General features: G+C 36.8%; 1 protein-coding gene across 3 annotated transcripts; it reads left to right on the forward strand.

The window, feature by feature from the left end:
- The first annotated feature begins 1,178 nt into the window (after positions 1–1,178).
- On the forward strand, positions 1,179–5,367 carry LOC113334459 (probable pre-mRNA-splicing factor ATP-dependent RNA helicase DEAH2). 3 transcript variants are annotated; one of them, XM_026580706.1, is made up of 7 exons: positions 1,179–1,618; positions 2,183–2,385; positions 2,531–3,615; positions 4,093–4,218; positions 4,316–4,554; positions 4,666–4,784; positions 4,933–5,367. In XM_026580706.1, exons 1-7 carry the CDS (start codon positions 1,328–1,330, stop codon positions 5,060–5,062), a joined length of 2,193 nt encoding a protein of 730 aa, XP_026436491.1. In that variant the 5' UTR covers positions 1,179–1,327; the 3' UTR covers positions 5,063–5,367. The 3 variants fall into 3 exon arrangements, 1 of the variants encoding a protein (XP_026436491.1); XR_003352812.1 differs by lacking the exons at positions 4,666–4,784; positions 4,933–5,367 and having other exon boundaries at positions 1,328–1,618; positions 3,988–4,218; XR_003352813.1 differs by lacking the exons at positions 4,666–4,784; positions 4,933–5,367 and having other exon boundaries at positions 1,328–1,618; positions 3,996–4,218; positions 4,316–4,490.
- Positions 5,368–13,845: the final 8,478 nt, after the last annotated feature.

Here is a 13,845-nt window from a genome sequence, read left to right on the forward strand (position 1 = left end):
ATCTAGATTGAGTCTGACTGTCTAGTTGATTCTCTAGAAAGTATATTGGAGTTAGTCCATACAGATTGCTAATCTAAATATTGGGTGAGGTTGTTAGACCCCTGCTTTTTCACTTTGCAGTTTCTTTATTTTATCTAATGTTCCAGCTCAAAGAGACTTCAAGCTCTATGAGATTGCCTGTTTCACAATCTGGATGATATGGAATGCAAGATGTGCAAAAGTTTTTGATAATAAGTCTGTAAATGTTATGGAAATAACTAACAATGTTATAATTCAGATAGAGGATTGGAATAGGGCCAATCTATTAAGTACATCCAACTATGAGATAACCAGTCAGACTTTGCATACTTGGAAACCTCCAGCAAGTGGAGTAGTAAAAATTAACTTTGATGCATATTATATTGACATAAACTCTTTGTCAGGTTGGGGACTAATATCTAGAGATGTGTCAGGTAACAGCAATGGACTGCGAGGAGGTGCATGCAACGTAATAGATCCGGAGCAAGCCGAGGCACAAGCTCTCCTGGAGGCAGTAGTGTGGGAAAAACAACAAGGATGGAGGACAATAGAACTGGAAGGAGATTGCATAAATGTCATAGCAACTCTGAATGGGAAGTATGATTCAATAAAATGGACATCACTCAATTTATTTACGATGCTCAAATTATTTTAAACACTTTAGATTCTTGGAGATGCAATTATGATGCACAAAGATGCAAATCACTTGGCTGATTCTTTGACAAAATTTACAAGAACTCAATCTCTTTGTTTCAACTGGTTAAATAATAGTCCAAACTAGCAATGTACAGCGGTCAAATATGATCTTTTTCTTTTCGAAATCTTTTACTTTTTTTATCATGTGGGAGTTAGAATTAATTCATGTTTACCTATTTAGACTCAAGTCCACACAGGACAAGAACTCTATGTAACTTTCGAGCATCAACATATTTATCTTTCCTACTAAAAAAGAAAAGAAAAATAGTGCAACAATTACCATGCGGTAAATCCACCCTCGAAAAAAGAAATCCGCAAGTCGGTTTTTTTAACGAGTGAGGTGAACTGGTGAAGTCGGTTTCTATAAAAGGACGGTCGGTTTAGGCCCTAACGATTAAATAGCCCTATAAGTTAGGACCATCTTCAATAATTAGAACAAACTTTCTTCTCCATATAAATTCCAAACCACAATATAGTTTCATAACCCCTTTTTCTTCTCCTCTCAATCTAGGGTTTTAGGGTTCGTCTGGTCCCTTCAGACCAGTTTCAATCAATCCCTTTCGTTTTAATCAAATCGATCCCACGGTTTTAGGGTTTGAAGGAATTGTTGGGAATGTCGACGGAGAGAAAAAGGAAAGTAAGTTTATTTGATGTAGTTGATGAAACATCGGTATCTGCTGCTGCTAAACTTGTTAAGATGAATGGATTCGGAGGGGGTTTAATTCATAATAATCCACTTGTGAATCGATGGAATGGAAGACCGTATTCGCAGAGATATATGGATATTTTGGAGAAAAGAAAAACACTTCCTGTTTGGCAGCAGAAAGATGAGTTTTTGCAGGTTTTGAAGAATAATCAGACTTTGATTTTGGTCGGTGAAACTGGTAGTGGTAAAACTACTCAGGTATAATTTTATGCCCTATGTTTTGATTTTGCCCTTATTTTAATTTTAGCCGTAACTATGATTTCATCATGTAATGCCCTAGTTTCATAGTCTCTGTGGATTTTTCATTGGGCATTGATTATTATACCTTATTTTGACCTAGAGCGTGGTTAGGGATACACAATTTATGTACGGGGAATTTGTTAGTATTTGAGATTCACCGTATAACAAATTCTGACCTAGGTACATATCTTAGGAGGATAGGCCCCCCTTGAACCCGTTATAAATAGCTGTCCCCTTGAAGTTTAGTTGTAGTTGATTGAACGTTGCCTTGGTTACATAATAATGGGGCTTTCAGAAAGTTGTGGATGCATGAAACTATGGTTAGTCAGACTATTCTGGTAATTTGAAGAGTGTGGGATTGAAACAGATTCAGAGTTCTTTATTTTGTTCATGAAACCCAGAATATTAGCTTACATAGGGTTGGTAACATTATTTCTTTTTTAAGTAACTATGTTTCTAGTAGTTTAGTGTTTATTGGAATTCTGTAGATACCTTACTAATTATGCATTATTGTACAAACAGATTCCCCAGTTTGTGATTGATGCCGTCGAGTTAGAAAATCCAGGAAAGCGAAAGAAAATGATGGTTGCTTGCACCCAACCACGTAGGGTTGCTGCTATGTCTGTTTCTCGACGTGTTGCTGAGGAGATGGATGTGACAATTGGAGAAGAAGTTGGTTATAGCATCCGTTTCGAAGACTGTAGTAGTGCAAAAACTGTTCTCAAGTAAGCCTTTTCTTCTGAGATCGTCTGTGGTGTTGAACTATACTCTATGTGCCTGAATACTTTATTTTGCTTCTTGAAACAATCGTAAAGAGTATGAGATGGTTTTATTCTGTTAACTTATGTATATTTGATCTTGGTGTCACAGGTACTTAACAGATGGTATGCTCTTAAGAGAAGCTATGACTGATCCTCTCTTGGAAAACTATAAAGTGATAATTCTGGACGAGGCTCACGAAAGAACTTTAGCAACAGATGTGTTGTTTGGTCTTCTGAAAGAAGTCTTAAAAAATAGACCAGATCTTAAATTGGTGGTTATGAGTGCAACCCTGGAGGCTGAAAAGTTTCAGGCATACTTCAGTGGTGCCCCTCTTATGAAGGTTCCTGGAAGGCTTCATCCAGTTGAGATATTCTACACTCAGGATCCTGAGAGAGATTACCTTGAAGCAGCAATTCGTACAGTTGTGCAGATACATATATGTGAGGGTCCCGGTGACATTCTTGTTTTTCTAACTGGAGAGGAAGAGATAGAAGACGCATGTCGGAAAATAACTAAGGAAATAGGAAACCAGGGTGAGCAAGTGGGTCCTGTGAAAGTAGTGCCACTGTATTCTACTCTCCCTCCAGCGATGCAGCAGAAGATATTTGATGCTGCTCCACCTCCTTTGAAGGAGGGTGGTCCTGCTGGAAGGAAGATTGTGGTGTCGACCAATATTGCTGAAACTTCTCTGACTATAGATGGTATAGTTTATGTTATTGATCCTGGGTTTGCGAAACAGAAAGTCTACAATCCACGAGTGCGAGTGGAATCCTTGTTGGTGTCACCAATATCAAGGGCAAGTGCTCACCAGAGATCAGGTCGTGCAGGAAGAACACAACCTGGGAAGTGTTTCAGACTGTACACGGAGGGAAGTTTTAATAATGATCTTCAGCCGCAAACATACCCAGAAATATTGAGGTCAAATCTTGCAAACACCGTTCTTACCCTGAAGAAACTTGGAATTGACGATCTGGTGCATTTTGATTTTATGGATCCACCTGCTCCTGAGACATTGATGCGTGCGTTGGAGGTGTTGAACTATCTGGGTGCTTTGGATGACGAAGGAAACCTTACTAAATTGGGGGAGATTATGGCTGATTTTCCGCTGGATCCTCAAATGTCGAAGATGCTTGTTGTTAGTCCAAGCTTTAATTGTTCCAACGAAATTCTCTCAGTTTCAGCTATGCTTTCAGGTACGTATGAATCTTATCTAATATATTACATATGTTTTTCTATTGGGTCTGTGTTCCATCTTACCGCAGTTTTCCATGATTCATGGATGACTCCTTAAGTCTTTTGGTTTTCATGGATAAGGTAGTGGTCAAGGTCAATGGCATGTGCTTGCAATGCCTAGTTTCCTTCTAAGTTGCATGCATGGGTTTAAGAAAAAAGAATAAAAAAACTTTCAAGAGTTTGTTTGGATTATGCAAGTGCATGGGTCCATGTCCTTAGAGTTGTTTAGATGTTCATCTAGGCTCGTCATCAGCTACTTGTCTGGGTTGCATGCCACTTGTTGGCATGTGCCGTAGAGATTTCTTAGTAAGTGCTGATGCAGTTAGTTGCAGTTTCTCAGTTATTCTCTCATGAAGCAAGTGGTTTCGTCTCGCCTCTATGCATCTGCTGACTGACCTACCGTGGGCCTCCTCTGTGATAACAATTTCTTTCTTTAGTACCCAATTGCTTTGTCCGGCCTAGGGAGGCTCAAAAAGCTGCAGATGAAGCGAAAGCTCGGTTTGGCCACATTGATGGGGACCATCTCACACTTTTGAACGTGTATCACGCCTACAAGCAAAACAGTAAGTACAATTTATCATCATTTTTGAAGATTAGCCCATTTATCTGCCTTTTAGGGTTTTGTCTTATTTGTTGCTCGTTTTGTTGTTTTGTACACAGATGAGGACCCTTCGTGGTGTTATGATAACTTTGTCAATGCTAGGGCGCTGAAGTCTGCTGATAATGTGAGGCAACAATTAATGCGCATCATGACCAGATTCAACCTCAAGCTATGCAGCACAGATTTCAACAGCCGTGACTACTACATCAACATCAGGAAGGCTATGCTGTCCGGTTATTTCATGCAAGTAGCTCACCTTGAACGTACAGGACACTATCTAACAGTGAAAGATAATCAGGTAAATGTTTTGTTTTCTTTATTTTACAGCTACTAGGTAGACAATGGAAAGAAAAGAGTTGTTTTCACGCATCAGCTTTCTCGTCTCACCTCATCTGATCTGCGTCTGCAGGTTGTCCATCTGCATCCATCAAACTGTCTGGATCACAAGCCGGAGTGGGTCATTTACAATGAGTACGTGTTGACTAGCAGGAATTTCATTCGTACCGTTACAGACGTTCGCGGAGAGTGGTAAGTTGATGATGCATGGTATCTGGATTGAGTAGTTCTTTTTAACGAGTCTCGTGGCATGTTTTGAATTTAGTATTAGTGGGTCGTTATTTGAGAGTATAAGAGTGGTTATATGAATTATACTTATTTCTGTGTGTTTGTCCTGCAGGCTTGTTGATATAGCACCCCATTATTATGATCTGGAGAACTTTCCACAGTGTGAGGCGAAGCGCGTCCTAGAAAGGCTTTACCAGAAACGAGAGAAGGATAAAGAAAACAGCAAGAACAAAAAGCAGTAGTCAACTGGATTTTTGTTACAATTGCACTGGTATGTTGTGCCTGACACGGCCGCAACCAAACATTTCTCTAGTATGACGCCCCTCTTTATATGTAGAACCTGTTAATGGGTTTATTTGTAATGCTTTAGTAAAACGTGGAAACTCTATATCACCCTTGGATATGTTTTGGTCTCTTAATTTTTCCCCTGTTTTACTTGCCAAAGTAACTCTATATGTTTGTTTAAAAACCAAATACATATCAATTTCTGCTAGTTAAAGTAACAATATGTTTGATGGAAAGCCAAATGCATCTCAATTTTTTGCTAGACAAGTGTTTGTATAATTTCCTATACAAGTCGGTTTTTCTTTTCCTGTATATGCTGCTGGGTTTTCTCCTCAAAGGTGTGCCAAAACACAGCCCCTCTATTAGTCTTCCCAAATCTGTTCTTTGCATGAAAAAGTACACAGCCCCTCTATTAGTCTTCCTAAATCTGTTATTTGCATGAAAAAGTTACCTCTACGGGGTTTCTTATCTGGCCGGATTCAAGCCCAGTGTGAGAAATCTATGTTTTGATTATCAAGATTGTAAGTTTGAATCAATAAAGAAATCAAGAAAAGAATCAATAAAGAAATCAAGAACAGAGTTATTGAAGAAGAAGATGTTATTACTAGATAAGAAAAGATAATAGTCTGTCTGTTTCAGACAGCTATTTAATATTGTCAAAACAGTTGGACACAGACTTCTAAAACAGACACTTATTTAGACTCTGAAACCGACACCAACTGACTGGACTAAAGTCAAGATAATTTGACTATACTTATTAGTCCCCCTCAAACTGATAGTATGAAGGACTAATCAGTTTGTACCAGAAAAGAAAAACAAAGAGAAAACAATTTTTATCAGACACCAACTGACTAAGTAACAACAGTAGAGAAATGTGAAATATCTTCAGTAGCAGCAACAGCAGAAATGTCTGTAGAAGTAGAAGAACCAGCTGAAGTATTGTTGAAAGTATCTGAAGAAGTAGGAAGTCCCAGTAACTGATGCAGTAGAGAAGTAAAAATTGGAGCACATAGACCCTTTGTAAACAAATCTGCTAACTGATTTTCTGAAGAGACATGCTGAACTGCGAGAAATCCTTGTTCTATCAACTCCCTGACTACATGATAATGAATTTTTATATGTTTTACCCTGAAATGAGAAACATGATTAGCAGATAAGTAAATTGCACTTGTGTTATCACAAAACAGTGTAATAGGCTGCTTAAGAAAAAGATGTAATTCAGAAAACAAAGATGCAAGCCACTCCAACTCTGCTGTAGCAACTGACAAACTTTTATATTCTTCCCCTGCTGTTGATCTAGACATTGTAGGCTGCTTTTTGCTTGACCATGAGATTAAAGAATTTCCCATAAAAATTGCATACCCACAAGTAGATCTTGCTGTCTCAGGACAATACCCCAATCTGAGTCAGTATAAGCTGTTAAGCATTCAATATCTCCCTTTCTTAATGTTATACCAAAACCAAGTGTACCTTTTAAGTATCTAAGAATCCTTTTAACTAGTAATAGATGAATGTCAGTAGGAGAATGCATATACTGGCTAACATAATTTACAGCAAACCAAATGTCAGGTCTGGTTAAGCACAAATACTGCAACATTCCTACTATAGTTCTGTATTCAGTAGCATTTGGTAATAAAACCCCTTCCTTAATAGATACTCTAGGTCCTTTAGAAACTGGAGTGCTACAAGGATTACAGTCTAGCATGTGAGCTTTAGAGAGTAACTCCATAGTATACTTATTTTGCGACAACATAATGGAATCTTCTGATCCGACTGCTTCTATTCCTAGGAAATAATGCAAATTCCCTAATTCCTCCATAGCAAAATTGTTACTCAAATATTTGATAAGATCAGTAATCAATGTTTCTGATAATCCTGTTAATATAATATCATCAACATAAAGTAATAAGACCAGCATATGTGAACCAGAAGTATACACAAACATTGAAAAATCAGACACAGTTCTCACAAAACCAAAAGCAATCAAAGAAGCACTGAATTTTTGAAACCAAGCCCTTGGTGCTTGTTTCAATCCATATAAAATTTTCTTCAAGTGACAAACTTTATTTGGATATTCTGGATCAACAAATCCTGGAGGTTGTTGCATATAAACATCTTCATGTAATTCACCATGTAGAAAAGTATTGGATACATCCAATTGCTTAATAATCCAACCTTTTGTAACTGCTAATGTGAGAACTACTCTAACAGTTGTGGATTTGACAACAGGACTAAAAGTCTCACCATAATCAATCCCATCTTGCTGATTATAGCCTAGTGCTACTAATCTTGATTTCAATCTGTCCACTTTTCCATCTGATGTATACTTAATCCTATAAACCCACTTGCAACCTAAGATGTTCATATGTGGTTCAGGATCAACCAAGTCCCATGTATCATTATTTTTCAAAGCTGTATTCTCTTCCTTCATAGACACCTGCCATTTTGGAATCCTTAATAGCTGACTTAAAACTTTTAGGCTCAGTAGGAGTATTTAGTAAAGAGGTAAAAGCAGAATGAACTGGATGTTTTACTAAGTGGTTCATAACATGATCAGGAAAAAGTTTTGGTTTTGAAATTCCTTTTTGGGACCTTGTAATAATGGATTGAACAGGAACAGACTCACTAGAAGGCAAAGATACAAGAACAACATCAGTTAACTCTGAATGTGAATCAGAAGAAGCAGAAGAGGAAAAATAGAATTCAGATTACGAAAATACAACATGCCTTGAAATATAAGTTCTTTTGTTTATGGGATTGTAACATTTATAGCCTTTATGTAAAAACTATATCCAAGAAAAAGACATTTGACTGATTTTGGTGATAGTTTATCAACTCTAGAGTTACCCAAAAAAGGATAACAAACACATCCAAATTTTTTTAACAAAGAATAATCTAGAGATGAGTTATAAAGAACTTCAAAAGGAGATCTATTATTAAGAATTGGAGTTGGAGTTCTGTTGATTAAATAGGTAGCTGCTAAGAAAGCATCATACCAAAACTCCTTTGGACAATGAGCATTAAAAAGAAGATAATTCCTCATTTCAGTAATGTGTCTATGCTTTCTTTCAGCAAGACCATTCTGCTCTGGGGTGTGAGGACAAGATATTCTAAGATGAATGTCACAAGAATCAAGAAAAATCTTTAAAGAACCCTTGACAAGTTCACTAGCACCATCAGTTTGGAAAGAAATAATTTTTGTATGAAATAAATTTTCTGTCAAGGTTTTAAAATGTTGAAAACATTTCAAGGCATCTGTTTTAAGTTGCATTGGATAAATCCAATGAAATCTGCTGAAATCATCTATAAACAAAATGTAATATCTATGACCAGATAAAGAAGAAATTGGTGCTGGACCCCATTCATCACAATGAATAAGTTCAAGTGGATTAGATGCATGAGTAGAAGATAGTTGAAATGGTAACCTTTTACTTTTACCTAGTTGACAAGGATGACATAAGGATTTTGAAACAGAGGATGAAAGGTTAATGTTTTGATGATTATGAAGTTGTTGTAAGACTCTAGTAGATGGATTCCCTAACCTAGCATGCCAAATATCAGGAGAAGCAACAATAGAAGAAAAAGCAGAATGAAATATGGCAGATGAAATATGATATAAGTTATTGATCATTTTTCCTCTAGCTAATAAGTCATTTGTCTTCAAACTTCTGATTTCAAAACCATAAAGATCAAATGTGATTGAACAAACATTATCTGTGGTTAATCTGGCTACTGATAAAAGATTATGTTTCATGGATGGAACATGCAATACATTAGCTAATTTAAAGCATGCAGTAGGTGTTTGAATAACAGAGTTACCAGTAAGAGCAATGGGTAAGGGCTTACTATTTCCAATTTGAACCTTATCCTTTCCCTGATAATCAGAAGCATTGTGAAGAATATTCTTGTCACCGGTCATGTGAGTAGTAGCCCCACTATCTGAAATCCAAACTGTATTTGATGAAGAAGGATCATCATTTGCAGCAGTGAAACTTGCAAAAGCTTGTGGAGCAGGACCAGAAGTATGAAAACCACCAGTAGAAAAATCACTTGGAGCTTCATTATTTGCAAAATGAGCTTGAGAATTAGTTGAAACACCACCAGGAGGATGATATCGAAAAAAACATCTGGTAGCTAAATGTCCCTTCTTTTTGCAAATTTGACATAACATTTTATTATAATCCAATCTTCTTGTACCATTTGAAGTATTTGAACTTGAGCCAGTTTGATAATTTGAAACATTAGAGAATGACCCATGTTGATAGGTGCTCTGTTTAAAATTTCCACCACTCTTATTATTAGAATTATGATTATGAGAACCATTTTTGACATAAAAAGCAGTAGCATCGTGATAATCAAACACATTTGTAGAAAATTGTTGTCTATCAGCTAAAAATTGCTCATGAGAAAGAAATTTGGCTTTAATTTCTCCAAAGTAAAAGGTTTCTCTCTATTTTGTAAAGAGATCACAAAGATATCATACTCACTGCCTAAACCATTCATTACAAACATCATTAAATCCTCATCACTGACTTTTTCTCCAATTGCTGCTAAAGAATCAGAGATAGACTTGATTTTCTGAAGATAAACCATTATACACTGATTTCCCTTTTTAATGCCATGGAGTTGAGATCTTAAAATGTTTTTCCTAGCAAGAAATTGAGTTCTAAAGCTAGTTTCAAGATAATCCCAAATTTCCTTAGATGGAGTTAAACCAAGAAAATCACCACTTACTGTAGGAGTAAAAGTAGCCTTTATACAAGTAGAAACAAACCTATCTAAGCGTCTCCAATTTACCCATTCTGAGTTTGCTGATTCTACACCATTTAATGTAACAGTTCTTGGTGGTTCAACTATTTCTCCACTAACATAACCATACAAATCGGTAGAGAATAAAACACATTCAAATTGATCTCGCCAGAGGAGATAATTTGATCCATCAAGTTTCATGGATACAAAATTAGTAATGTTGGTAAAGGGTAAGGAAGTTTCATTAACAGCGGAAGTCGTCATGTCAAGATTGGATTGAGAATTGCTAATAAGATTGTTCTTGTTGTTGATGATGAAAATACTGTTGCTGTTATTGTTGATATTGTTGTTGTTGTTGTTGTTCTTTGTAAAACTATTACTGAATTGATTTCCAGATCTTAAAGTTACCATACAGGAATTGAAGAACCCTAAAAATTTGTTGGGAGAAACGTTTTTAAGAATTTATTACCCAGATTTGATGATAAAAGCTGAAAAATTATTGAGAAAAATTGTTGAGCTTTGATGATTGATATGAGTTAGATCGATGACCTAAATGATACCATGAGAAATCTATGTTTTGATTATCAAGATTGTAAGTTTGAATCAATAAAGAAATCAAGAAAAGAGTTATTGAAGAAGAAGATGTTATTACTAGATAAGAAAAGATAATAGTCTGTCTGTTTCAAACAGCTATTTAATACTGTCAAAACAGTTGGACATAGACTTCTAAAACATACACTTATTCAGACTCTGAAACAGACACCAACTGACTGCACTAAAGTCAAGATAATTTGACTATACTTGATGTCGTTAAGGCCGGGGATCAACCTAGTCTCTCTACAGATACAAACGTCCAGTTGTAAGATTACAGTATTCCATAAACAAGCGCGAAGCGAGGCAGTGTGAAAGATACTGCATGATTGAGATTCTAAGAACCATTGGATACGCGTATGCCAATATCTTCGGAAATGTTGGTAGTGGCGATTGACTATGACATCCACCCACAACAAGATCGAGTCCCTACGGGAGTTGTTCTTTCAGCACAGCGCAAAACAAATTATTAATATTCTCTAATGAAAAACCGAAACAGTACTAAAAGGATCAAACAAATTTGTGGGCTCAAGATGTTTGATTTTAGGTAAGTAACTCAACATTATTTATACATTATATGAAAGCATCGCATAAGCATTACATGGCATAAGCATCGCATAAGCATTTCATGGCATAAGCATCGCATAAGCATTGCATGGCATAAGCATTGCATATACATTTCATCGCATAAATATTTCGCTCAGTTACTTTGCATAAGCAATTTAAAGACATTATACTCAAAAAAGAAAGACGTGAAGATTAATTCGCTCATCCAACACTTTCTCAAGAATTCTTCCCTCATAGATAAATAACAGAGGCAACTATGGATTATCAAGAAAATATTTTTTGTTCTTTATCTTCTCGGTCAAAATCATTTCCAAAGAAGATGCTCATTCATGAATAACAAGAATTCTCACCAACAATGGAGTAAGAGATATAGAAGACATGTAATAGAAATCACACACAACAGTTTCGCATGATTGACAACAACATCAAATCACATGAAAGCTAGCATAACATGAGGCAAAGAACATGGAGCAATAATTTCACATGATTAGTTCGCAATACTTCTTATATTTCGAGGATTAGTACTTATATACTTCTTCAAGGATACTTCATACTTCGCATACTTCAAGGAATGATACTTCATATATACTTCTCAAAGATTCAGAACTTCACAAAAGAATAGAGGCAAGTACGTACTTTTCAAGCAAAGTATTCTTTCGCGTAGTTCCTTCATCAACAAAGATTAAAGACTACTCCAACATCACGCAGCCCGCTCCAACAATTACAACAAAGTGGATTTTTCCTTGAAGATCGCTCTTCAAGCAATATTCAAGAAAAAAAAGGCAAAATGTAGGAGTGAAATATCGCACATGTTAGTAAGCATGCGAAGTGAAGACTATATAACTTAAACGAGGGAGATCGCACACAACAAGGTTGAGATGGCGCACCAGATGATGTCAGCAAAGTCACGAGTAAAGTGTGAAGATTTGTGCGAAGTATAGTCTGTGTGAGAACGAGTGATTGTATATGAGCGAGTGTATCGCATAGAGATTCCGAAAATAAAGGATCTCTTAGATGTCATCCACTATGTAAACTCCTATATAAAGAGAAAGGCAGGAGAGAGAAAGTATCATCAGGAAAGGGGGACACACTTTAGACACAATGGTAGAGAGAGAAAACGGTACTTGGTATTATTATTATCTCCTTCTTCTTCTCTCATCAACCTAGAGCTCCAAATACTCATTAATGGAGTCTCCATGTAATCTATATGTAATTTTAATAATCATAGTGAACCCTAACCCCGTGGATATAGATCACATTGATCGAACCACGTAAATCTTGTGTCTTATTTCACAATTCTAGCACTTTAATCTTTATTTTGATTGTGATCATAGACTTAGATCTAGAAAATATCATAAGGGGTGTGTCGTGGGATTTCCTGCAACTACATTTAGCATTATATTATTTCAGGTGTGTAGTCAGGGCTGGTGCAGTCCAACAATATGAACTTGGCAGAAGGTTCAGCAAAACTAAAGCTGTTTCCTGCTCTAGTCTTGTATATGCGTGGAGACAACACACATTTCATACAAATGTACATATCTATTCCGGGCCTTAGTAATACAGGTAAACTTAAAAGTTCGCGCTCCAACGTTTTCCTTAATGTGTTATACTCACATCTCTTGCTCTCTAGCTAAGCCTGTACCTGTATATATCGTTCACAAATTTTGAATGCTCTCTTTGAATAGGATTCAGGCTACTTCAGCTATCACCCTGCACCTTTTACTTCGTTGTGGTTGAGATCAATCCACAATCCACCTATGCAGCACCTTATGTATTTGTATCAAGCTTTTACTAAATCACTGCAATAGTACCGTTGCCATTAATTTCTAGAGCTAGAAATCAAGGAAAATCCCATCTCAAGTTTTCTAACCAATTTCAGGTACGCGATCCTTTTCTGCCCATTTTGAAGAACCGAGAAAATGCTTAGCCTTGTCACTGTGCACAACATTACTAATTGTGTTGATCGACATATTAACTGCACCCATGATGCCATTTGATGTTGTTTAGGCTGGGAACTTTATTTTGGTAAAAAACTGACTTCTACCATTCCACACAGACCTAACACTACAAAATAGAAGGCCTCTTGGGACGGCCAAAAAGCGTCCCGAAAAGCCCTAAAACCGTCCCAAAAAGCATTTGTGACGGTTTTGTGTCCGTCCCCTATTCTACCGTCACTGATATTTTTTTGTCATACTTTCTTTTAGGGACGGCCTAAAAATAGCCTTAAATTAATTATTCCGTGACCTATAGGGACGGTCAGACCATGAACGTCCCAAATAACCATCTCTAGGGACGGTTTTGAAAAAATGACCGTCCCTAGAAGCCACCTGTTTTGTAGTGTAACAGACATTGGCACAGAATTCAGATTAGTCCTAGTCCTACGGTACCAAGAGTTCAATAATTCAAAACGGTACCCTGCTGCAGTAAACAAAGAATGGTTAACCATAATTTTGTTTTTGCCACACATGGGGCAGAGCCTCGAAGAGGACCTACAAGTTTCCAGGTTATAAATTGGATTCCTGAGATGGCCATAAGGTCCCAAATGAGATTCCAGCTGTTTTACCTATGAAAGTTTCGACTAGTGCTCTTTGGCAGTTCCATATATATGGACTCAACTGTGAGTGTTCCATCAAGAGACAAGGACCATGTAGGCACATCCCCATTACTGCTGCCAGAGAGATGAAAAATGCTAATAAAATTTGCAATAGAACTGAAGCATCAGTCATGTCCATTCATACAATTCTTGCAAGTCTGAGAGTTAGCATATGCAACCGAAGTATTGAGAACCTACCCACTGCAAGACAATAACTAGCTCTTAACTAGCCAATCCATA

The sequence above is a fragment of the Papaver somniferum genome, unplaced genomic scaffold (assembly GCF_003573695.1).
Source record: "Papaver somniferum cultivar HN1 unplaced genomic scaffold, ASM357369v1 unplaced-scaffold_137, whole genome shotgun sequence".
Taxonomy (NCBI): domain Eukaryota; kingdom Viridiplantae; phylum Streptophyta; class Magnoliopsida; order Ranunculales; family Papaveraceae; genus Papaver; species Papaver somniferum.

Excerpts from the sequence above, each read along its gene's own strand:
- LOC113334459 (XM_026580706.1), top strand. The coding sequence starts at position 1,328 with ATGTCGACGGAGAGAAAAAGGAAAGTAAGTTTATTTGATGTAGTTGAT. Across the intron at positions 4,555-4,665 it reads TAACAGTGAAAGATAATCAG|GTTGTCCATCTGCATCCATC; the intron begins GTAAATGTTTTG and ends CTGCGTCTGCAG. Across the intron at positions 4,785-4,932 it reads ACAGACGTTCGCGGAGAGTG|GCTTGTTGATATAGCACCCC; the intron begins GTAAGTTGATGA and ends TTTGTCCTGCAG.